At 48.4% G+C, this 23,399-nt stretch overlaps 1 protein-coding gene across 2 annotated transcripts in view; it reads right to left on the minus strand.

The window, feature by feature from the left end:
- Nucleotides 1-95: 95 nt before the first annotated feature.
- Nucleotides 96-23,399, minus strand: part of AGO2 (argonaute RISC catalytic component 2) — a 121,459-nt gene continuing 98,155 nt past the window's right edge. For both annotated transcript variants that reach the window (XM_033203337.1, XM_033203338.1), the window contains 5 exons: nucleotides 21,974-22,168; nucleotides 20,482-20,616; nucleotides 15,813-15,914; nucleotides 12,437-12,636; nucleotides 96-12,158 (listed from right to left, as the gene is read on the minus strand). In XM_033203337.1, the coding sequence (XP_033059228.1) occupies nucleotides 12,050-12,158; nucleotides 12,437-12,636; nucleotides 15,813-15,914; nucleotides 20,482-20,616; nucleotides 21,974-22,168 (741 nt within the window). In that variant the 3' untranslated portion in view covers nucleotides 96-12,049. The remainder of the gene's footprint in view (nucleotides 12,159-12,436; nucleotides 12,637-15,812; nucleotides 15,915-20,481; nucleotides 20,617-21,973; nucleotides 22,169-23,399) is intronic.

Genomic DNA, 23,399 nt, shown 5'->3' on the forward strand with positions numbered 1-23,399 from the left:
ACGCTTCTGCCTCGGGAACTGGAATCATAACCTGTGCCGAAGGAAGCGCCTCAAGAAGTACGTGAGGAATTGAAGATTTTTAGAAGAGGCAGCTGTAAATAGGAGGACTTTTATTTAATTTTTTGCTGACATACTATGAGGCAAAACAAAATTGACACCATACAAAATAACTTTATAAAATATCATTCACATCATATTTTATCAGATTTACAGCATTCTGTGCATGTTAGGGGTTATGTAAGGAGGTGAAAAAACACTATGCCAAACTTTTAGTATTAGTTTATATACACACAGTAAGAAACAAAACAAGTAACTGTTAGGTTTTCCATGAATTTATTGCAAAAATAGTGCAAACTACTTAACCTAGTAAGCTGTAAAAACAAACTAGAAAGGACCCAGCTAAGCTTAAACACGACAATAGATGCTCAGTTTCTCAGCATTTAGCTTTCTTCACCAGTTTTATCTTGACAATCAAGACCACTCCCCATCTGTTCAGTCTTGGGTGAGTGCTGAGGAGTAGAGAAATGTGAAGACGGGCCCTGGCGAGACCAGAGGCTCGGGCTGCCTGATTTCAGCAACACAGTTAGAATCATGCTACTTCCTCAATTGCAATTTTTCTGAGGTCTGTGTTGGGGGGGGAAAAAAGTGACATGATTTTTAACCTTGAGCTTAGAAATAAGTTATCCAACCTCTTGATGACATGGAGAAACGAATTAAGAAAGCAGCATGAACAGAAAGGATTCAGAACATTATTGTCTGCTTATAAACATAGTATCCGCCTCCTCGGGTGTATTTGGCTAAAGTAATATTCTAATATAGGGCAACCTTCGAGCCAGATATTGCAGCAATTTATTTTTTATTTTTTATTTTTTTAAGGATACTATATCCCTACAAGAGTAATTTTTAAATTTCTTTCAACAGTCTATTGGGGTCCAAAAAGCATATATCTAAACAAAAATAACAAAAGCAAAACAAAATGCTACATGTAAAAGCTAAAGAAATAAAATGCAGCATATTCAGGTTCTTTTTCTTGAGGTACCTATATAAATTTAATCACCTGCCCCAAAGTCCTCTCGTTAGGTTAAAACACACTGCGTCCTGGGGAGCCAATTGCCCGGCGCGTCTTATTACTGAGAAAGTGCAAGAATGCTGATCATCTTCTGCAGCATACTGAAGGATGATTTACTCTTTACAAAATAGAGCTTAAGTATCAACCTGATGGAAGTTAGAAAATTAAAAACATTAAGTAGAATCATCTATCTCTCTTTTTATTTTTGAGACCCTGCAGCAAAAAGCCTCCCAAATCAACTTCCAAAGTTCTGCCATTAAGGAATGTTGGTTCTCTTGTAAAATTCAGAGATCTCTTTAAAATAGTAAAACTATAGACTACAGGAAAGATCCCTAATTTTTATTTCTTATTGGTATAAAATCAAATTTTTAAGACTCCAAAATATTGTTACCTCCAAAGAATTAAGTAAAAAAAGATCGCCATAGTAGGAAAAGTCTAGAATTGTAAACTGCCAAATATAAAAGCATGGTAAGTCATCAACCTATCTCATTTTCTTACCTGTCAGAAAGCCTTCCTAACTTACAGGCACGCAGGGCCGCTGCTGAATGCAGGCCTCTGCCTCCACAAAGCCAGGAGCTCTGGCTCGCCCCTTTCTGTCCATGGCCATTAGCACCTCCACCAGGTAGGTCAGGAGAGATGACATCGACAACAGTCCATTTGCTGCTTATGAAATAAACTCTTAGAAAATGTGCCAGAGGAAGAAGGGGCATGAATGGCCGGAAAAGCAACGATGAGGGTACATGGGATTTTTTTCTGGCCGCCCCTTCACTGGCACAGAAAATGAAGTGATAAGCTATAAATATGTGCATAGAGGAGTTTGGACTTTATTGATTGTAAAATGTTAAGTTTGCTCTTGGACATTTTTTTTTTCTTTTCACAGGGGGGCAGTCGGGATTATAATACACTGCAGCAGTTGGCTGGGGAAAGTCTATCAAATTCCATGACCAATTGGACTTTTCTCCCCACCTGTAATATAAATAAAATATGTACTGTTTCATACTGATTCTGTTTTCAATGCATTGGGGTTCAACATAAAAGGCACAAATAAATAAAAATATCATTAAATAAACGGAAGTTACAATTTCAAGTTTCATGTGGAGTTGTATCTCACTGTTTGGTTACTTTTTCCAATTAAATTTGACAGACTTAGTAATAGCACCCAACTGTTTAACTGAGGTAGATCCACATTGTAAAGAAAGCTGGGTCCCCTCCATTTTATCTCTAAATTTATGATACTTTTATCAAAACACAAAAATCCATTTAAATCATATGCAGAAGCGATGACAGGTGGTACTACCTGAAGAAAGCTTAGAACATGAGCAGGTTTGCAAATAAGACCTACGCCCAAACTACACTCTCCATCAGCCATACAGAAATATCAGACTGGAGGGAGGAAAAAAAAAAAAAAAACATTAAAACAAAACAAAACAAAAAAACCCTGAAAGTCACAAGACTTTTAGAACAGGTCTTTTTAACTGTCACAGAAATGCACAATGGTCCATTTTCATCAAGCTATGGCCACAGCCAAGCTAGACAAGAGAGAGAAAGAGAGAGAGAAACAGAGAGAAAGAGAGAGAGAGAAAGAGAAAGAGAGAGGCAGCGAGAGAGACAGAGAGAGAAAGAGAGAGAGAGAGAGAGACACAGAGAGGTGGGTCACTGAATGCTTCCCTTTAACTCCAGAAAAAATAACTTGAATTATGATACAGCATCTTGATCTGAACAGTTTACACTCACTCTGCCTAATATTTTTGCATACTCTGAAACTCACAAATTTAACATCTGATTAAGGCTTAATTTAAAGTGGCATTGCCACCTAGCATCATGCAAGCATGGACATCTTCAAGACACACAGCATGGTATTCAACTAAAGACAATGACATGAAGCCTCAGAATTGTATTTAGCAGGTACTATAATTTTATAATTAACTTTACAATTCATGTAGCAAATGGAAAATCACACAGAGAGGCCAATGTCTATAAATAAGAGTTTATACAGAAACTGTCAATTTACAAAACAGCACTGCATGGTTTCTATATTGCAAGCACAAGACATGGTCACATGGTTCCACTGTACAGGCAGAAACAAGCCCACAGACAGTACATAGAGAGAGTACCACCTGAAACGAGGCCCTTGGAGCGGCTCAGCTTCTTAGAAAATAGACAACTTTCAATGGTCATAATACATTTTGATTCAAAATGTCTTCTAAAATGTGTTCATTGTGGGGGAAAATTAAGAAGGGGCAAAAATCCATCTATGGAACTTTTGAATTCATTTTTGGTTCTTTTTCAATTATTTTATAAAAATAAAATAAAACTAGAAAAATTGATAAAACTAAGGGTTAAAACCCCTCAATATGTATTAGGTAAGTAATCTGAAGTGTACCAGAGGTAAGAAAAAGCTGGATTTAGATACTACATTCTTTTCCTGTATTTAATGAGTAATTAGCCACTTTGCTGCACAGAAACTTATAAATTATTCTCTCAAAACTTTTTTTAAAAATAAAAACTTGCCTCTACAGTTACAAAACATGAATTCATACCTTTAACAACTACATTAAAATCCACTATCAAACTCAGGCCCGGAATTTCAACGCAACGCCACCCTCCATACCGTAGGATTTGAGTCGCGTGTGTCTGTTTGGCTTTGACGAGGAACTGGGATTGCCGCCACAGTGCTCCCTCTGCAGCCTGTGCCTCTGCGGAGGGAGAGGCCATTCCTTGCCTTTCAGGATGGTGGGCTGGGGAAGAAAGAGGGGAGGACCAAGAGGAGCCACCAAGAAGAACTTTCTAGGTATTTAAGAAATAAGTATATGGGATTACTTCCCTGCTTGAAATCAATAAAATCACCCCTTGACAGGGAAAGGTGGTTTCTCATTAGGCCATTAGCCAAGAAACTGCTCAATACCTGGCTTGAAAAAGCTAGAGAGAAAAACTGCCCATTAGGTAAGTCAAAACTGGTGTCCTATATGCACAGCTCAAGGTGACATCACACCAAAGTAAGCGGTTTCCCAGGAAGTCACAAAACAGAGCAACAGTCATGAAGAGCATTCCAAAATAAGGGTCACAGGACTGAATAGCACCTTACAGCTGAGGACTTCACACACATTCTACAAAGACATGATTCCAATTCCTTCTTAAAAAATCTACTTCCATTACAATAAATATTCTTGTCGAGTGACTATGAGAACAAGACCACCAGGCTTTGCAGATGGTCATGGTCAACGTGGAAGAGATGGGTCTTGCACCAATCTCCTGCAATCCTGGCAGAGGTGGACTTGGTCAGGGTATGGGGAAAACCACAAGACTGGAACCAAGCGTTTTCCGCAATGAGACCAAGTGCGTCCCCCGCGGCTCCAGACCACATGGCATCACAGTTTACAAGTCAAGGGCTGAGGAGCGGAAAGAAAGCTTCCAAGGCTGGAGGTCCATGCCTGCCTTGTGGAATGGCACAGGCTTAGTTCCCCAGAGAAACGCAGCCCCAGTACGATTCTGAAAGGACACTGAGGACCGGACTTGAAAGGCACAGAGTCTGAGACTGGGTCTTCCAGAACGCGATCAGGCTGGCACCGATGGAGACAGAGAAAGGCCTGGGCACCACTGGCATCTTGGGACAGAGGGACCTGCCCTCTCCCACCCAAGACTGCGCACACAACTCCCAGAGTTCAAAGGAGTCCCGGACCCCTACACAAGCACCCCAATCTGTGAAGTCGCCTGCCTTGTGCCCCGCTGGCCAGTGCTGTGGGGTGTTCTTGGGATCAATCCCTCATTTTAAGGACCTTGAAGCTTCAGAAAGAACTGAATGAGAATGGCCCCAACGTCCAGCTCCTGGAGACACTTGGGGTAAGAGTTAATATTTGGTGTTTTAGCTTTAACTCTGAACTACTTAAATCCAAGGAGGTTTTAAATAGGAGATAATTCAGCCTCTTCCTACCTCCCAAAAGGGGGTTGGGGGGTGAGGCGAGGACTTAACCCTTTAGTCATACTACCCACAGCATTTAAAGACCTAACACATCTAAAATTTCCACACCAACCAATAAGATAGAAATGTGTTAACAAAAGCACCAGGAATCTTCAGTTCTCTCACTTCTGAGTAAATTCTCACAAACGCGAAGATGGTGGGAGAGCCCCAGCGCAGCGTTCCGGAGATGCGCGTGCAGGAACCTCGTGGTGGATCTGCGTGCCGCAGCTCCCATGACTGCGTCCAGGGGCGAGCAGCCGCGCAGTGTCCCCTCAAACACCCTGGACCAGATTCTGACAGCCCAAGGCCAGCCCAGCAGACCCAAGCAGCCACTACCCTGGGTCAGCAGGCAGTGGGACACCCACGAGTGCCCAAGCCTCTTGAGGTCTGTTCGCATGGAACAGTCTGGTGGCAGAATTATAAAACATTCTGAGAGAGACTGCAAAGGACACTTAGCTCTTCTGGAATTAAAGCACGCCACGTAGCATAAAAAGCATCGAAACCCCAAACAGCAGTGTTAAAGGCAACTGCTTCCAGGTAGTGACGCAGTAGAACCGCCGGGGCCAAACTCAGTCTCTGATGAGCAACCAACACGAGAACGGGGCCCCCTCCAAACACCCAGATGCCTCCAACGGTAAACCATCGCCCGCCAACTCAGAAGTTAACTCATGGAGAAACTGGGGCGAGTGCTAACCTGAAGATCGGGGAACACAGGGAACCCAAAGAAAGAAGAGAAGGAGGCCCGGGCCCGCAGCACAGTGTAGGGAAAAATGACATTTCTGACAGCAAAGTGGTTAATCACAGGAGGGGTGTTCAGAGCCTCCCAGGACCGACTTCCCGCAAGTCAGCCTCAGACGGTCCACTGCACCACTAGTGGGAACTTCTACTTCAAAACACCAGCTGTGGGCCCTGTGTTCTTTCAAACAAAAAGGCCCTGGATTTGAACAGAATGCTTTGTTTTCAACCCTTAGTTTGTTTTGCAGTAGGGAGTGAGAGTAACCCAAGGTCCCAAAGTCAAAGGCCAATTACATCTGCATTGTCCTTGAAACCATGCAACTATTTTAAATGTATTATTTGCACGACAGTCGGTGTTGAAGCACCTTTGTGATTTTACAGAGGGTATAAAAGGGAGGAGAGGACAGAGGAGGCCATTTTCAACCCATACATTAAGCAGAAAAAAAAGTGCTTTCTTATATTAAACAGGAAAGTGAAAAGCCAGGCAGGACACAGGCTGTTTCAAGCTTTTGCCACACACAGACCTGTGCAGGCTCCTGCCAGCCTGAAGGACAGCATGCTGTCCCGTGCAGAGAACCCTCCCATGCCACTCGTGCCAGTCGTAGAATCCTAGAATCTCAAAGCTGCGCAGCATGGAGGTGACCCTGGTCCACCTGACACAGCAGAGGAGGAGGGGCTGCCCGTGGGTCACAGTATGGCACACACATTTTCAAGCCAGAACTGAACAGACAGATGTTCACAATTCAGTTTATTCAGGCAACATATTGGCTGTTTTCAGTGTGGACAGCTACACTTAAGAGCAAACATGATGATCTATTGAGAATTCAGAGGTAGCCTTTATCTGCATTTTTTTTTTTTAAACTAAAAGGTATTTAGGAACCACCTTCTGTAGTGATTTGGCTAAGCCAATACATTCACTTTAGACAATAACATGGCAAAACATACTGAAAGAAGCGTAAGCGAGGGCACCGTAATGGCACTGGTGTGACTTGGACACACACACAGACTGGTCTGGGCTGAAATACTTCTTGCTGGGGGTGACACAGGGTAGCCTGACCACAGAGTGACACACGGGGCTACAGCACACACTGCTACTCTAGCAAAACAACGGGCACAAATGACAGCTTTGACACAACAGTGACCTCATGGCTTTAAAATGACTCTGACCACAGAGACGCAAGGAGGCCCTCGCGTCCTAGTAGCAGGCGGAGCAGATGCCTCCCATCCGGACTGTCCCAGGCTGGGTGGAACTCGAAGACCATGCTTTGGAGAGCCAACGTAAGCGACGAGGAATCAAACAGACCACAACAGCGTTCACAAGACTGCAATGAGTCTGCTTAGGACTAAATCATCAGGCACCAAGAGACCATGTTCTCCTAGTATGTTAAAGATCTAAAACTTCCCTTCAAAAGAAAAAGAAAATGAGGCGAACTTGTCCTTCATAAATGGTCAACAGATAGGAAGCTCAAGGGCGGCACAGAGTTAAGTCCATACAACTCTAACACATAATACTGAATACGAGGCAGTGTCTCCACAAGAGAGCCGCGTGGTGCATTCATATCACTTCTCCTAACATAAATCTATTTACAGTCATCTCAAACGAGTACAGCAGATGCAAAGTGGGACATCGTAAAAAGGAGTTGTCAAAAAATCAGTGCAATTCTTTTGAGTTGAAGATTTTCCTTACAGAAAAGGGTCAGCATGTGTGTGTGTAACAGGGGCACCCCCAAGACCAAATCCCAGGTGCACTGTGTCTGCACCGAAGAGCATCACAGCAGACGCAACTGCTGGCACGGCAGCGAGCGCGCAACTTCTCGGTCACTTTGGGGAAGGACTTCAAACATAAAGAAAATACTCGAGTTCTGCAAGTGAGGCGCATGAGCACTGAGGGAGTTTCTGTTTCTATTTATTGTACATTCCTTTTCTCATGAGCGTGAGAGATGGGTCAGAGAGAGGTCACAGGAAAATGTCGTATGGCTTGTCTGGGCCACTGGGATCGTCCACTGTCTGGATTATGTCGACTTCTAAAGCTCCTCCTAATGGAACCGCCTTATGTGTAGAAAAATGCCCATGAAAAATCCTTTAAACTGTCCAGCGGGTCACAGTCCCGCCGAAGGACTCAACCAGCTCCCAGAGGTGCAGGGAGCAAGCCACGGGCCACCCGCACGGGCAGCCGAGAAGCCGCCCCAGCCCCAAAGGCCTCCTGGGGACACTCTGGTGTCCCGGCGGCCTGACGTGTGGCCAGTCTATCCTTAGCATATTGTATCAAATATATAATTTGACTGAAAAACTGCCTTGTAAAAATAAAATTGAAACCATCCCGCAGATCAATGTGAAATTACATTGCTGCATATATAAGAAAAACAATTCATCCAGAAAAATCACATTTGTGGCTTTCAAAAATAAATCATCCAGCAAACTTGAAGGTAAACATTAGGTAATTTATAAAAATTGGGGACATCATTTCTATCACATCCATTAGGTACCACATGCACTGGAATATCTGTGTCGGCCAAACCAAACCAGAGCAGAAAGGAAAAAATAAATAGCAATATTTGCATTTAACAGCAATAAAAGTAACAAATAACAACAACAGTAAAACCCCCCACCTACTAACCCCACTACGGGAACTGAACTGACATGATGTGTTCTAACGGGCGCTGAGTCACCGGGGTAAACATCAGTGATAGCAGTTTGGGTCAGCCTCAAACAAACAGGGCGGAGGTCACTGCCCGCTTCCGACAGTTCCCTCTTGGGCAGGCTGTACGATGGGCACGCATCGTTCGTGGTTCTAGAGTGCAAACGTTCATTCAAAGGAGTGTGACACCACCACCGAAAAGCAACATCATCTTGAAAAGAAAAGGGAGACCCGAATGTGCTATAAAATGTTTGCACGTAAAGACTGCTTGAACCAGAGAAAACCAAAACTGAAGGAAAACAATCCCTTTCTAAAAGTACAGCTATGCCCAGTTTTACAAAATTTATCCAAACCAGGAAAATCTGAGCTTAGGACACACAAACAACAGGATGGTGGCTTTGCGTCACCGCAGGGCTCTCACACACGAGGGTAGCTTTCCACGGCTCCCCTGGTGTTCGTTAATAGATTCGTCATTACAGCAAGAACTTGTCAAATGTGATAGGTTAGTGGTAAAAGGATGGGAGTACATCAATGTTTTTAAAAAGTGAACATGTAAAAAATACCAGGAAGAGTCCCAGTACAGGAATCGAATCAGGAGACCTCTTTTAAAGAGATGAGATAAAAATCCCAGTTTTTCTTTTAAACAAACCCAGACTTCTACAACATAATTTTCACATTCAGTTTGCTTAAAGCAAGGCACACCTTACTTAACAGTGGGATGGGGACAAAGCCAGCGAGTGGGCACCCCTCAAATCTCAACAGGCCCGGGCGGGCAGCATTGGACAGGGAAGGATGGTGAGGCCCCAGGCACCCACAGGATCAGACGATCAGATGCCGGGGAAGGGGCCGCCTCTGGCTTCCACGTGAACAGGGCTGGGACTTACCCTACTGTACTTTGAGGTTTTACACTGTCTCAAAATTTATCCTAATAATGCAGGGATTGGTAAAAATTTGAGAAAACAATTGTTTACCTGAGAAATTGTAACTACAGCCATTTAAACTCTGAATCATCAGACATGTACAAAGGTATTCAGCTGACCCAGCTGGAGATGTTTGGTCTATTAATGTTTTTAGTATTAAAAGTTTTATAAAACAAGCATAGGGCTATAAAAAAGTACCCTTCTCAAAGTACTCTGGCCCACTAAAAATAAAACTTTTCCTTCAAAATGATTAAAAAAAAAAATTGTAGTCCTACTTTTCTGCCAGCCCAGTCTGTCCCAGGCATCTGCTCAGGAAGCACCTCCTCCCTGCCGGGTGCTGCCAGAGCTGGGTCCTCAGACCCCAGGGAGCCCAGGGCTGCAGGCCATCGCTTAGACACAGATGCCCAGGCCAGCCCTGAAGTACCGCACTCAGGAGGTGGCAGCACGCCCACAAAACTGCATTTTAAACAAGAACCACCATCCCCCAGACAGAGAGCCTGATGCAGGTGCAAGAAACACACCTTCGAGACACATGGTTCCAGATGATTCTAGAAATGGCTGGAAACTAATTTCCGATTTGAAAAGTTACTAGTCACAAGATTCCCTCCTTAGCTTGAATGCATCTGTTAATTTAAGCTAAGAGCATGTCTGTATCCTTCTGAAAACAGGAGAAAGTGCCACTTGCCAATAAAACAACAGGGAATTGCGATTTCTTAGAGTGGGGGCTTCTGTCATTTAAAAAGATTTAAAAAAAAAAATACAGCCAGAAGAGACTAATGCCATTAATAAGACACTCACACACACACAGGGACACACGCGTGCGTACACACACACACGCACACCACTCTGAGTACACGTCTTCACAAATAATAGTCATCCCTTTGTCATTGCTGCCAACATCCAGGCGAGGTGTCCGGCGACCCCCCACCCGGTGTCCGGCGACCCCCCACCCGCGGCCTGCTGCCCCTCCTGCTGCCTCCGAAGCAGCTGAGCACAAAGGCGGAGGGGGTGCCGCTCAGCAGGAGGCAGCTCCTTTGGCACCCCACCCCACCACAGTGCCGAGGTAAGTGTCGCACAGGGCTGGGGAGGGAACAGCAGCAGGAAGGGGGATCTAAGGAGCGCACAGCAGCACTAGGGGAGGCTCGCCTCCTTCCTGACGCCTCTACACGGAACACGGATTTGAGTCTTACTAAAACTGTGTACAGAGACAAAAAGCGCACTCAGCACAAACAGAGTTGTCTGTTGTTAGCCTTCAAAATTGTCCGCAGTGTCAGTCTTAGTGCAACAGTTTCTAGACTGGCAACCCCACGCCTGGGGCCCCAAATGCAAACCCCAGAAGAATGGCCTATGCCTTCTGCTGGCCCTGCCATCCTTGGGCCTCCCAGGGCCAGGCAGGCTCCTTCGCTGTGACTGACAGCCTCACACCCAGCAGAGCCACCACCGACAGCTTTCTACAAATCTCAGTGCATAGATCCATGAAAGTCATCTGACAAAAGCGTACACGGAGAGGCGTGTGTCCCGACACACGAATGTGTTTCCCAGCAATGCAAGAATAAATAACTTCCACTTGTGCTTCATCAGCTGAGTGAGTGACACGGGGATGAGGCGGCAGGGAGGGCGGCGAGCGGCGCGGAGAGCATACCCGCTCCTCCCGTGGGTCCACGCTGCTCAGTCTCCACGGGGGGAAGCGGGTTGCTGTCACATTAAGTTAACTGCATATTCCTGTCCTTAAGCACTAAGAACTGAGAGGCGGTCTCGTCTCCAGGCTCCAAAACACTCTTGATATGCTAAACAGATCACAGAAGCACCCCATAGTCAATAAAATGAAAAAACAGCATCTATCTATCACATTAATACTGCAAACCAGATATATATAATTTTCTCTTACATTAAAGACATAACAGTGAAAAAGGATTGTACTGTATTCATCACCACAGACCCGTATTCTTTAAAAACTTTGGAAAATAAATGTCACAGTCCTATAGGACAAATCTGATGATTAGACTGTCAGTATATTGTCTTTTTTCTTTTTTTAAATACATTTTTATTAAAATGGCACTTGTCTGCCAACCTCTCTGGACCTGGAAATGCTGTAAACACATGGGGCCCACCTTCTGCCACTGCTCCTTGGTTCAGGCCGGGTGAAGGGCAGTGCTGGCAGAACACGGCACCTGCGGAGGCCTCTGCATGGCCACCGGCCCTCGGTCAAGGACCTTGGGTGAGCCACGCCAGCGGCACACGAGCATCGCCTGGAAATCAACTTTAGTGACAACATCAGAATGTTCAAGGCTTTAAAACCACAATTGTGTTTTGTGTTGCTTTCACTCTCAGAAGATTCACAGCTAGTTTGAGCCCATCAATTTCATAGAGAATCATGTATTAAAAACAAGTAAATTGAATGACCAAATAAATTAAAAATGTTTTAAAGCCCTGAGTTCATAGACTGGTTTTAGATTTTTAGGAAACACGGGACTCTATTTTAATAAGCAGCTTATAGATTTTAGCAAACCATATTTCCTATGACATTGGGTTCTCATACAGGTCTGCAGTTCAAAATCCAAGTGTGAAATCTGGGACGGAAGGCATTCTGGAAAACGGAGAATCTAATAAAATCAATGACGTCTCATGTTCAATGCTGGCTGTCACGGAAGGGCTGGCCATCTGTTGGTCTGAGTGTAGCTGGTCTCGTGAATCCCACTCGGTACACAATCGCTAAACACTAAAACATGTCAAGCAAAGTACATGGTGCGCAGAGTGTCTTGGTGAACCTGGACCGCCTTGGCCAGTGCTTGGTGGTCTCGCCCGTTACTCTGCCCAGAGGTATGGCTTCCTTCAGCACTGCAGGGATGAGAGAGACAGAGAATGAGAATGTGCAGCCTTAATGCACGACGAGGCGGTGCGTCGATACTAAGTCGGGATGGCACGGCAGGAACCTGGGGGAGGGGAGAGTCCCATGCTGCCGGCCATGCCACTAATAAGGCCTTCTAGGGTGCTGGCTCCAGCTGCTGGGGCCCTGCTGCTTCCCCGGAAAAGCAGCTTTTTCCCGGAAAACCAGCTGCCAACACCCGTGGCAAAAACTACCGCTGCTGTGGCCTCCAGGCAGGAATACCGCTCACCTGTCATGTTCCTTATCCACCAGGTGGTACCTGGCCCGGAAGGCCACCAGGTGGGCGTAGTATGCTGGCGCCGGGATGGACACGGAGCGTGTGCAGCGCACGTAGGTGTGACACAGCTGGTAGGTGAGGATCTGCAGCTCGTCAGAGGAGAAACGATTGTCGTCCCAGAGGACGTGATAGTGCGAAGGCCTGCTTGTCCCCTAAAAGCAGATCAGAAGATTAGACAGCTGGACTTGCATAAAATCTTGAAAAGGATACTGTGGAAGAAGATTTATATTAAAAATGCATCACAGGCCGGATGCCGCAGCTCACGCCTGTAATCCCAGCACTCTCGGAGGCCGAGGCGGGCGGATCACGAGGTCAGGCGTCTGAGTCCAGCTTGGCCAACATAGTAAAACCCCGTCTCTACTAAAAAATACAGAAAAATTGGCCGGGCGCGGTGGCTCAGCCTGTAATCCCAGCACTCTCGGAGGCCGAGGCGGGCGGATCACGAGGTCAGGAGATCGAGACCATCCTGGCTAACACGGTGAAACCCCGTCTCTACTAAAAAATACAAAAAATTAGCCGGGCGAGATGGCGGGCGCCTGTAGTCCCAGCTACTCGGGAGGCTGAGGCAGGAGAATGGCGTAAACCCGGGAGGCGGAGCTTGCAGTGAGCCGAGATCGCGCCACTGCACTCCAGCCTGGGTGACAGAGCGAGACTCCGTCTCAAAAAAAAAAAAAAAAAAAAAAAAAATACAGAAAAATTAGCCAGGCAATTGTGGCACGTGCCTGTAGTCCCAGCTACTTGGGAGACTGAGGCAGGAGAATCGCTTGAACCCAGGAGGTGGAGGTTGTGGTGAGCCGAGATCCCGCCACTATGCTCCAGCCTGGGCAACAGAGAGAGACGCCTCCGTCTCAAAAAAAAAAAAAAAGTATCATAACTACATATAGTAAATGGCCCCATATGTGTAAAACTGTACACATTTGTTTACACACAGAAAAATCATAGCAAAGATATAAAGCAGGCTGGGTGCAGTGGCTCACGCCTGTAATCCAAGCACTTTGGGAGGCTGACACGGGCAGATCACGAGGTCAGGAGATTTAGACCATCCAGGGTTTCATGCAGGTGAAACCCTGTCTCTAGTAAAAATACAAAAAATTGCTGGGCGTGGTAGCAGGTGTCTGTAGTCCCAGCTACTCGGGAGGCTGAGGCAGGAGAATAGTGTGAACCTGGGAGGCAGAGCTTGCAGTGAGCCGAGACTGTGCCACTGCACTCCAGCCTGGGGGATGGAGTGCGACTCCGTCTCCAAAAAAAAAAAAAAAGATATAAAGCAATATGAAAGTGGACGTAACAAGGACAGTGCCATTTGTGTATCTTACTTTTTATATAATTGATTTATAACAGCAAGAAAAAGACCTCTAACAAAAGTTACACATTAGGCCGGGTGTGGTGGATCACGCCTGTCATCCCAGCACTTTGGGAGGCCAAGCCGGGCAGATCACCTGAGGTCAGGAGTTCAAGACCAGCCTGGCCAACATGGCGAAACTCCCTCTCCACTAAAAATACAAAAATTAGCCATATGTGGTGGCGTGCGCCTGCAATCCCAGCTACCCAGGAGGCTGAGGCATGAGAATCGCTGGAACCCGGGAGGCAGAGGCTGCAGTGAACTGGTACGTGCCACTGCACTCCAGTCTGGGCGACAGAGTGAGACTCTGTCTAAAAAATAAAAAAAAAGTTACACATTAGCAGTAACCTTGTAGAAGTGAGAGTGTGAACGTGAGTACCATTTTACACACCTCCTGCGGCTGGAGATCCTTTGAAATGAAAGCAGCACTAGCTGCTGACTGCAGGCCTCTCTGCCACCGCTGCCTGCCTGCCCGCCCGCCTCACCGCCTGCTCCACCTGCCAGCCTCCCAGGCCCTTCTGACAACAACCTGTCCAGCGCAGTCCCTGCTACCTGCTCTGTGTCCAGCCCTGTGCTGAGGCCCCTGGTGCTGGTGGGCAGTGGAACGTTCGTCCCCGATGCTCCACTGCACACGCTCTGGCACCCCTTTCCTGGTGTGTGACTGGTGGCTGTCCCAGGGGCCTGGGGGAGTGAGGGCATCTGTCTCCGTGGGTCTACTAAGGACACAGCAGCAGTGGCAGCCTTGGGCCATAAACAGCTCACCACAGAAGCATCGCCCATTAGAAAGACTTTGGGTAGAAAGTTCAAGGAGGAGTTTGCCCAGGAAACATGCCCGGGAGGCCTTGGTGGTTGAGGCTCCCCCACCAGGAGGGAACCCTGAACAGAGGGCACACACAGGCAGGGCATGGCCCCAGGCCCATCTCACCAGCCCTGGCAAAGCAAGCCAAAACTGGGACAGGCGCTTTGCACCAAGAAGCACCACAAACCCTGCACGCACTCCATCGCCTGCTTCTCAACAGCAGAACCCACTCTCAACCCTTCCAACAGCAGAACCCCCTCTCAGCTCCCAGGCTGCAGGCTGGACCTGGCCACAGGCCACGACTCACCAGCCCCTATTCCTTCTCTGTCAGGCATGTGAACAACGTGACATTTTAAAATATTTCCAATGGAATATTAAAGGTATGTACAAAGTTCATAGCAAATCCTCAAACTCTAGGGTTCAAATCCTTTGGGAAGGGATATTCAAGTCCTTATTTATACTTTGAAAAACCAAAAGCACCTCTGATCAAGCTCTCTGCAGGCAGGGATGGCACGTGACTAAGGTTCCTCCTGTCCCCAGGCCAAGGCCCTGCAGAGCCAGGGTGGGGCAGCTCCTACCACGGACGTGGTGCTCCTGCACCTGCTCCCGTCAATGCTCACAAGAATCGCCTTCGGCCAGATGGGGGTCCCTTCATGAAGGAACCCAGGAGAGCCTTGAGGTGATAACCAACACCATGGCAATCTTCTCTGAGTGCCCAGTCCTTGGCTGGAGTCTGGCCCTGACCAGTGATTGCACGGAGACGGGACGGCAAGGCTGACCGAGCCAAGTGCTTGTGACCCAACACCGAGGCTGCCCCACGTGGCCCCTACAGCAGCTTCCCAATGGCCTTCCCAGCTGCCACCCCACGGCAGCCTGAGTGCCTCATTCCTGTTCAGACCTCACCAAGCTCCAGCCGCACCACATCCCCGGCTCCCGGGCCCTGGTGCTCCCTGCTCCTCAGCCCTACCAAATGGGACTTCCTTCCTCTGGGAGGTCCATGCTAACCATCTCCCAGCCCCCCACCCCCACCCCAGCACCGGGCACAGCCTGGGTTTCCTGGTTCCCTGGCTACTGGCTATCTGGGCCCTACACACCATGTCCCACGTGCCAGCCAGAGGGCAAGTGTTTGTTGAATGTGGGGATGACACGGCAGACGGCCAGGACTGTCCAAAGGGGGCTCCCGTCCTTACCTGGATGCCAGCGTGACTACACAGGTAGAAGTCGAACTCGGTGGGGTGGGTGATTTTCGTGTCCACAGTCGTGCCTGCTGGAATGTTTCCACTTTTCCCGACCTTCGGCAACACAGGCATCTCATTAGACACGGCCAGGGACCGGCAGAGCAAGCAGGCGAGCCAGGCAGCCGCGTTAGACACGGCCAGGGACCGGCAGAGCGAGCAGGCGAGCCAGGTAGCCGCACCGCCCGCTGGCCAGGGTGCCCTATTTTGAAGTTTTTAAGTTGGCTAATACAGGTCCTCGGTAGTATAATGTTAAATAAAATTTCACAAGTGCTAACCACCAAGTTAAATTAGCGAATGTTCTATGTGGGCTGGGGTTATTTTCCACCAACTCTCATGAAGGCCCATGAAGTTAAATGCAGTCTTCGCTGCAGAACGTGCCTTTCATGCCTTAAGAGTCCCTCACTACTGTTGGTGCTGTTTTGATTTGAGGTCAAGATGGAAACTGTCACCAACATACAAATTTAAGCTAAACCAGGTGACTGGCTGCGGACAAGCCCTCATCCGAGCACAAGCACACCAGCGCTCCAGGCAGAGGAGCTGGGAGGCTCTGAACGCTGTCAGGAGCCCCTGTGCTCTGCTGGTGGCTTGCTCCCAGCACCTGAGAGAGCAGGGCGGCTCCATTAGAGACTGTCCCAGAGGCCAGGGCGATACATAGAACCATTCAATGGTTTAATTACAAGGTCACAAGCATGGACCAAAAAGCCAGTCGAGATGCACTCATGGCCACCACAGCAGCAAACCCCCATCCCACAAGCCCCGCTCCAGCATTTAGCAGGGTCCCTGATGAGTTTTTTTTTTAGTTGTACAAATTTTAAATATATATACAAAAAAGAATCTCCAGTGTGCTCCCTTCTTTGCAACCTTAAAAAATATATATATTTATATATTTTATATATTATATATATTTTATATATAAATATATATATTTTTTTATATATTAGAGACAGAGTCTTGCTTTGTCACCCAGGCTAGAGCACAATGGCGCAGTCTCAGCTCACTGCAACCTCTGCTTCCCGGGTTCAAGTGATTCTCCTGCCTCAGCCTCCCAAGTGGCTGGGATTACAGGCATGTGCCACCACGCCCAGCTAATTTTTGTATATTTAATAGAGACGGGGTTTCACTATGTTGGTCAGGCTGGTCTTGAACTTCTGACCTCGTGATCCGCCTGCCTCAGCCTCCCAAAGTGCTGGGATTACAGGCGTGAGCCAGCGTGTCTGGCTCTAATATCTCTTTTCAAAGTAGGTTTGGATTTTGTTCATCTGCTTTATTTCTTCTTCAGTTTCTACCTCATTAGTTTCCATTCTAGGATGGAGCAGTGGCGTGTAGGTGTCACCAGGAGTAAGCTGACTTTGGAGCCCTCCTGCCTCCTGGCAACAGAGATCTGGGGGCTGCGGCGGGGAGGAAGAGGACAGGGGAAGGCACCCAAGGCCACGAGCGCCTCAGCCTTCCCTTGACTCCTGGGGACTGAGGTCTCTTACTCCCATCCTTCCTGTCTTTAGGCTTATTTTATCGCTTTCTTGTTGTACAACAAATTCATCTAAATCTACAGACTGCACTGTTTTAGCTGCATTGCATAAGCCTTGACAGGACATTCTCGTTTTTGTTAGGTTCTGAGTACTTTGTGATTTCTATTCTTGTTACATGTTTAATGCATGAGGTACTCAGCAGTGAATTGAAAGTTGAAAACATTCTTCAACTTCGTTTCTACTGTTGATTTAAAATTTAATTGTATAATGATTAAAAAAATATGGCTTGAGACTGAAGTTTGGAAATCTCCTGAGACTTCCTTTGTCCTGGTAGAACTTTTATAACCTTCCATGTGAACTCTGCTGTTTGTCGGGAAGATTCTATCTAACTACTGGGTCTGGCTTGGCTTGCTCATTTCACTCATCCAATTTTCAGGGTTTTTTTTGTTTGTTTAAGACAGGTTGGAGTGCAGTGGCACAATCACAGCTCACTGAAGCCTCCACTCCTGAGCTCAAGCAAGCCTCCTGCCTCAGCCTCCTGAGGAGCTAGGACCATAGGTGTATGCCACCATATACAACTAAGTTGTAAATTTCTCTTAGAGATGGGGTTTCACTTTGTTGCTCACGCTGGTCCTGAACTCTTGGACTAATGCGATCCTCCTACCTTGGCCTCCCAAAGTAGTGGGATTACAGGCCTGAGTCACCACGCCTGGCCCCACATGTTTCATCCTTAGATTCATTTTGGTCTGGGAACAGTACAATGAGAGCTGTGTAAAAATACCCATCTTTGGTGCTGGGTTCATCAATTTCTCCTTAAAATTCTGTTACTTTTGGCCGGGCGCGGTGGCTCAAGCCTGTAATCCCAGCACTTTGGGAGGCCGAGGCGGGTGGATCACAAGGTCAGCAGATCGAGACCACGGTGAAACCCCGTCTCTACTAAAAATACAAAAAAATTAGCCGGGGGCGGTGGCGGGCGCCTGTAGTCCCAGCTACTCTGGAGGCTGAGGCAGGAGAATGGCGTGAACCCGGGAGGCGGAGCTTGCAGTGAGCCGTGATTGCGCCACTGCACTCCAGCCTGGGCGACAGAGGGAGACTCCGTCTCAAAAAAAAAATAAAATAAAATAAAATAAAATTCTGTTACTTTTGGCCGGGCGCGGTGGCTCAAGCCTGTAATCCCAGCACTTTGGGAGGCCGAGACGGGCGGATCACAAGGTCAGGAGATCGAGACCATCCTGGCTAATACGGTGAAACCCCGTCTCTACTAAAGAATACAAAAAACTAGCCGGGCGACGAGGCGGGCGCCTGTAGTCCCAGCTACTTGGGAGGCGGAGGCAGGAGAATGGTGTGAACCCGGGAGGCGGAGCTTGCAGTGAGCTGAGATCCAGCCACTGCACTCCAGCCTGGGCGACAGAGCCAGACTCCGTCTCAAAAAAAAAAAAAAAAAAATTCTGTTACTTTTTGCTTTACTTTTTTTTTCCTTTACATAATTTGGTGTTAGGTACATTCAAGCTCATTAGTTGCTATATCTTTTTGGTGAATCATTCCACTTATTTATTTATTTTTGTTTGTTTTTTGTTTTTCTTTTTTGAGACAGTCTCACTCTGTCCCCCAGGCTGGAGTGCAGTGGTACAATGTTGGCTCACTGTAATCTCCACCTCCCAGGTTTAAGCAATTCTCCTGCCTCAGCCTCCTGAGTACCTGGGACTATAGGTGCCCGCCACCACGCCTGGGTAATTTTTGTATTTTTAGTAGAGAGGGGGTTTCGCCATGTTGGCCAGGTTGGTCTCGGTCTCCTGACCTCAGGTGACTCACCTGCCTCGGCCTCGCAAAGTGCTGGGATTACAGGCATGAGCCACCACGCCTGGCCTGGTGAATGATTCCTTTTACTGTGATGAAATACCCTTTTTCCTCACTGTGATGCTGAAGTTCTGTTTCGCCTTCCATTTGCACAGTAAGCCTTCCCTGTGTCCTTGCAGGGGCGTCCTGGAGGGAGTCTAACACTCTCAGTTTCTTTCCTGGGTGCCGAGTGGCTGTTAACCCTCTGCCTTCTGGCCCTGCCTTGACCAGGTCAAGGTCTTCTGGTTCAGTCCAAGGCCTCCTTTCTGGGCAGGTCCCTTTCCTTAGGCAGCTACCCTGACATTAGACAGTTAGTACAATGTGGATAGATGTAAGTTTATTTTTACTTATCCTACTAGGAACATGGAGAACACTTTTAACCTGGGTGTCCTAGCTTTCGTCAGCTGTGGAGAATTCTCAGCTGTTCTATCTGCAACTCTTGCTCCTCCACATTCTCCTTCCAGAACACCCGTGAGATGAGCTGTGGTGCTTCAATGCCGCCATCTCTCCTCCCCCGTCAGCAACACCTTCCAGCCCTGCCACAGGGACCTGCCGGGGGGTCCGAGTTTGCGCCACTCTGCCAATTCTGTACGACTGCACAGCTCCGTGCTGCCGTTTCTAATACGGTCCTTTTCAGAGCCGCCTCTTTTGCTCATCTATTAGCTAAGTGACATCTTGTGCCTAGACCTAGACTAGGCCTACGGGACTTATAAATGAAGACTTTTTGGTGGGGCACAGTGGTTCACACCTGTAATGCCAGCACTTTGGCAGGCCAAGGCAAGAGGATGGCTTGAGCCCAGGAGTTTGAGACCAGCTTGGACAACATAGTGAGACCCTGTCTCTACAGAAAGTAAAAAAAACATTAGCCAGGTGTGGTGGCGCATGCCTTAGTCCTAGTTACCAGGGAGGCTGAGGTGGGAAGATCACTTGAGCCCAGGAGCTAGAGGCTGCAGTGAGCTACGATCGCACCACTGCACTCTAGCCTGGGTGACAGAGCCAGACCCCATCTTAAAACAAAACAACACAAAAGAAAACTCACCAGAACAACAACAGAAAAGGCTTTACCAAATCAAGGACAGCCTTCTCTAGTGCCTAAACCTGGATCCCCACAAAACTCACCAAAACAACAACAGAAAAGGCTTTACCAAATCAAGGACAGCCTTCTCTACTGCCTAAACCTGGATCCCCACAAAGCCCCTTGGAGGCCAGAGTCGCCTGGGACGGCGGCATTGTGGCCAGCAGGTTCTCTGTGAGCGTGCTTGGGGTGTGGGGCTGAGGGGAGAACCGTGCCCCGTGCCTGGAGTCGTGCAGAAACTCACCCGCTCATTCTTGTCCGTGCAGAAGAGCCGTGTGTGGTGCCTCTTCTGCACCACGATGAAGGTGATCCCGGGCTGGTAGTCTTTTTCCAGCTTGATACAGGCCTCACGGATGGCCAGCAACTCGTGGTGGAGAACCTAGGGGCAGGGAAGGGGAAAAGCTCGTGCTAAAAGATGGCAGTGCATGTGAGCAACAGTCCCATGCACGGGTTCTGGGTTTAGAACTCCCAGCCGTGGTGATTCTGAGACAGTGAGCATGTTCACGGTGAGGTGAAAACACAGGAGGGCAGAAACCATCCTCTCTGCAGGGAGGCCTGGATGCAGGAGGAGAGGGCTTGGCACTCAGGAATGGGAAGAACACTTCCCCTGGAGGGCCCAGGAGGTTCTGTGTGTGCAAGGGGCACGGCCAAGGCCAGGGGTGCAGGCTGGGCTCTGTGCCGAGAAAGCACACGCAGAGGCCAAGTTCCTGCAGAAGCTCAGGGCAGGCTCCAGCCAGGAAGGGCTGGCCGGTCAAGGTGTATCCATTCTGTCCTCCCAGGAGGCCATGCGCCTCGGGAACGAGCTCTGCTTCCACTCTGGACTGGGAAGGCAAACGCGGGAGCTGGGCTGCGTGCCATCCAGCCTCCTGATCAAGGCGGGCGAGTTCCTGAGCTCCTGGGGCAGCCACCAAGGATGTCTTCCCACCCCACTGTGTGAGGCTCCTCCCCCAGCAGGTCCGGGACGGCTTTCTTCGGCTTTTCTTGCTAACACCTCCCAAGGAAGCGACCGTGTGACATGGCGAGAGGTGGGGAGGAATCGGCTCTAGTCAACGGGAGAAACACTCAAGGCACCCATCGCCTGAGTTCCAGGCCAGGATGGACTCGTTCCTGCCCACAGGTCACCTTGATCTGGGGGTGCTGCGCAAGCTCTCAACCAAAGACAGCAATGAGACTCCCCCCACCCCTCTGTGATGGCTTCCTTGCCTGTCCAGACCCGGCAGTGACCCACTATGGCCATCCCTCTCTCCACATCCAGACAGTGGCCACATCCTGGCGACCCTACCTTCAAAAGAGCTGCCACCTATCCCTCCTCCTGGCTCTGCCTCCACACCTCTCACACTGCAGACAGGTGTCCCCAGATGCAATGAGCTCCCTGCCTTGCAGAGACACCCGACAGCTCTCCACAGGCTGTAAGGCAAAGCCAGGCCCTTGGGAAGCCCCCAGATGGAGCTCTGCTCTGCGAGTCAGCTGGATTCAAGCGTCTCTCCCTCATCTCTTGGTCCCCAGGCCCATACCCACCCCTCCTCCTCTCCCTCTGTCTCGCCTCAGTGTCAGGGTCTGGACAGCCTCGTGTCCCATCTCCTCCCCTGGACCCCCTTCCATGCTGTGACCAGATCAGCCTTGTGGCTGAACGAAAGCCACATCGTTCCTGCCATTCACCAAGTGTGGTTCTGATGCACAAACAGGTGAATTACAGACCCTGGAGAAGGGGAGAGGAGGTTCCAAGAGGCGCCCACCTGCTGGAACTGGCCTTCGGAGACGCCGTCACGGTAGAAGATGATGCGGGTGGGCTTGAAGCGCGTGGACTTGTAGAACTGGATGAGGAGCTCGCGGACCATGGCGGCCAGGTCTTGTATGATCTCCTGCCGGTGCTGCTGCACGCGCACAGTGGCGCAGTAGCGATTGGGGTGGGCGTCCATGCTACCCACCACCTGCAGGAACAGGCAGTGAGTGTGGTCAAGGGTTCCTGAAACTTTCCTCTCCTGGGTGTGTGCCTGGACTCTCGGAAAGATGGGGACAAGAAGTGTCCCCACCCTGGAACTCACATCACAGTAAAGTGACAATGGCTGGCTGGGTGTGAACTCACAGCCTTTAGGCTTTCGGTGTCTGGCAATAGTGTTCGTAAATACTTCCTAAAGTATAAAAGTTTGCCAAGTTACATAGTTAAAAAAGAAAAAAAAATAAAAATAAAAACCGGCCATGCGCAGTGGCTCACACCTCTATCCCAGCACTTCAGAGACTGAGGCAGGCAGATCACCTGAGGTCAGGAGTTTGAGACCACCCTGGCCAACATGGTGAAACCTCGTCTCTAGTAAAAATACAAAAATTAGCCCCGTGTGGTGGCGCACACCTGTAATCCCAGCTACTCGGGAGGCTGAGGCAGGAGAATTGCTTTAACCCAGGAGGCAGAGGTTGCAGTGAGCCGAGATCGCACCACGGCCTCCAGCCTGGGCAACACAGTGAGACTTTATCTCAAAAACAAAAACGAAAAAAAAACAGATTAGAACTATCCTCTGCTTGGGATCAGATGTGGCTGAATTAATCAGTCCAAAGAAGGCAATGGGGGGGGGAGTGTCCCTATTTATTCCAAAGAAACTACAAGCACATCAACATAGAGCATCCCGAAGGCACACCAGCCAGGCAAGCAGCCACTGGAAGGTGCCAGCCACAAAGAGGGCAGGCAGAGGGAGCCCAGCACGGCTCTGCGGTTCTTCTGCAGGGGGCCAAGTGAGCGTGAGGGATGAGGTGGCCCAGCCCATGGAGGGAACCGGGTAGATCTCCACATGCCGCCCCACCCTCTGGCTGGGGAAGGTGAGGTCCTTTCAAAAACACGGATGGAAATAAAACCTCTCATGTCACTGAAAAATAGGAACTGCTTCTTGGCAATCTGCCTCCCTCTTCATAAGTCCTTACAGAACAAGTTCTTTCCCAGTTAATTCTCCCACTATTCCACGTCCTTTGTCCTGCCTTGGGCTATAATTTTTTTCTTAAACCAAGAGAAAAATAAACTCTGTAATGTTTCCAGTTGGTATAAACAGAAATACATTAACATAAACAGAAATCTGTTCCTATTGATTGAGAATTGTGGGGATAGGGGATAAACACGCAGATTTCTCTGTTTCTGAAAACTTGAAAAACAAACAAAAAACAACAACAAAAAAA

This window comes from Trachypithecus francoisi, unplaced genomic scaffold, assembly GCF_009764315.1.
Source record: "Trachypithecus francoisi isolate TF-2019V2 unplaced genomic scaffold, Tfra_2.0 Lachesis_group7, whole genome shotgun sequence".
Lineage (NCBI taxonomy): Eukaryota > Metazoa > Chordata > Mammalia > Primates > Cercopithecidae > Trachypithecus > Trachypithecus francoisi.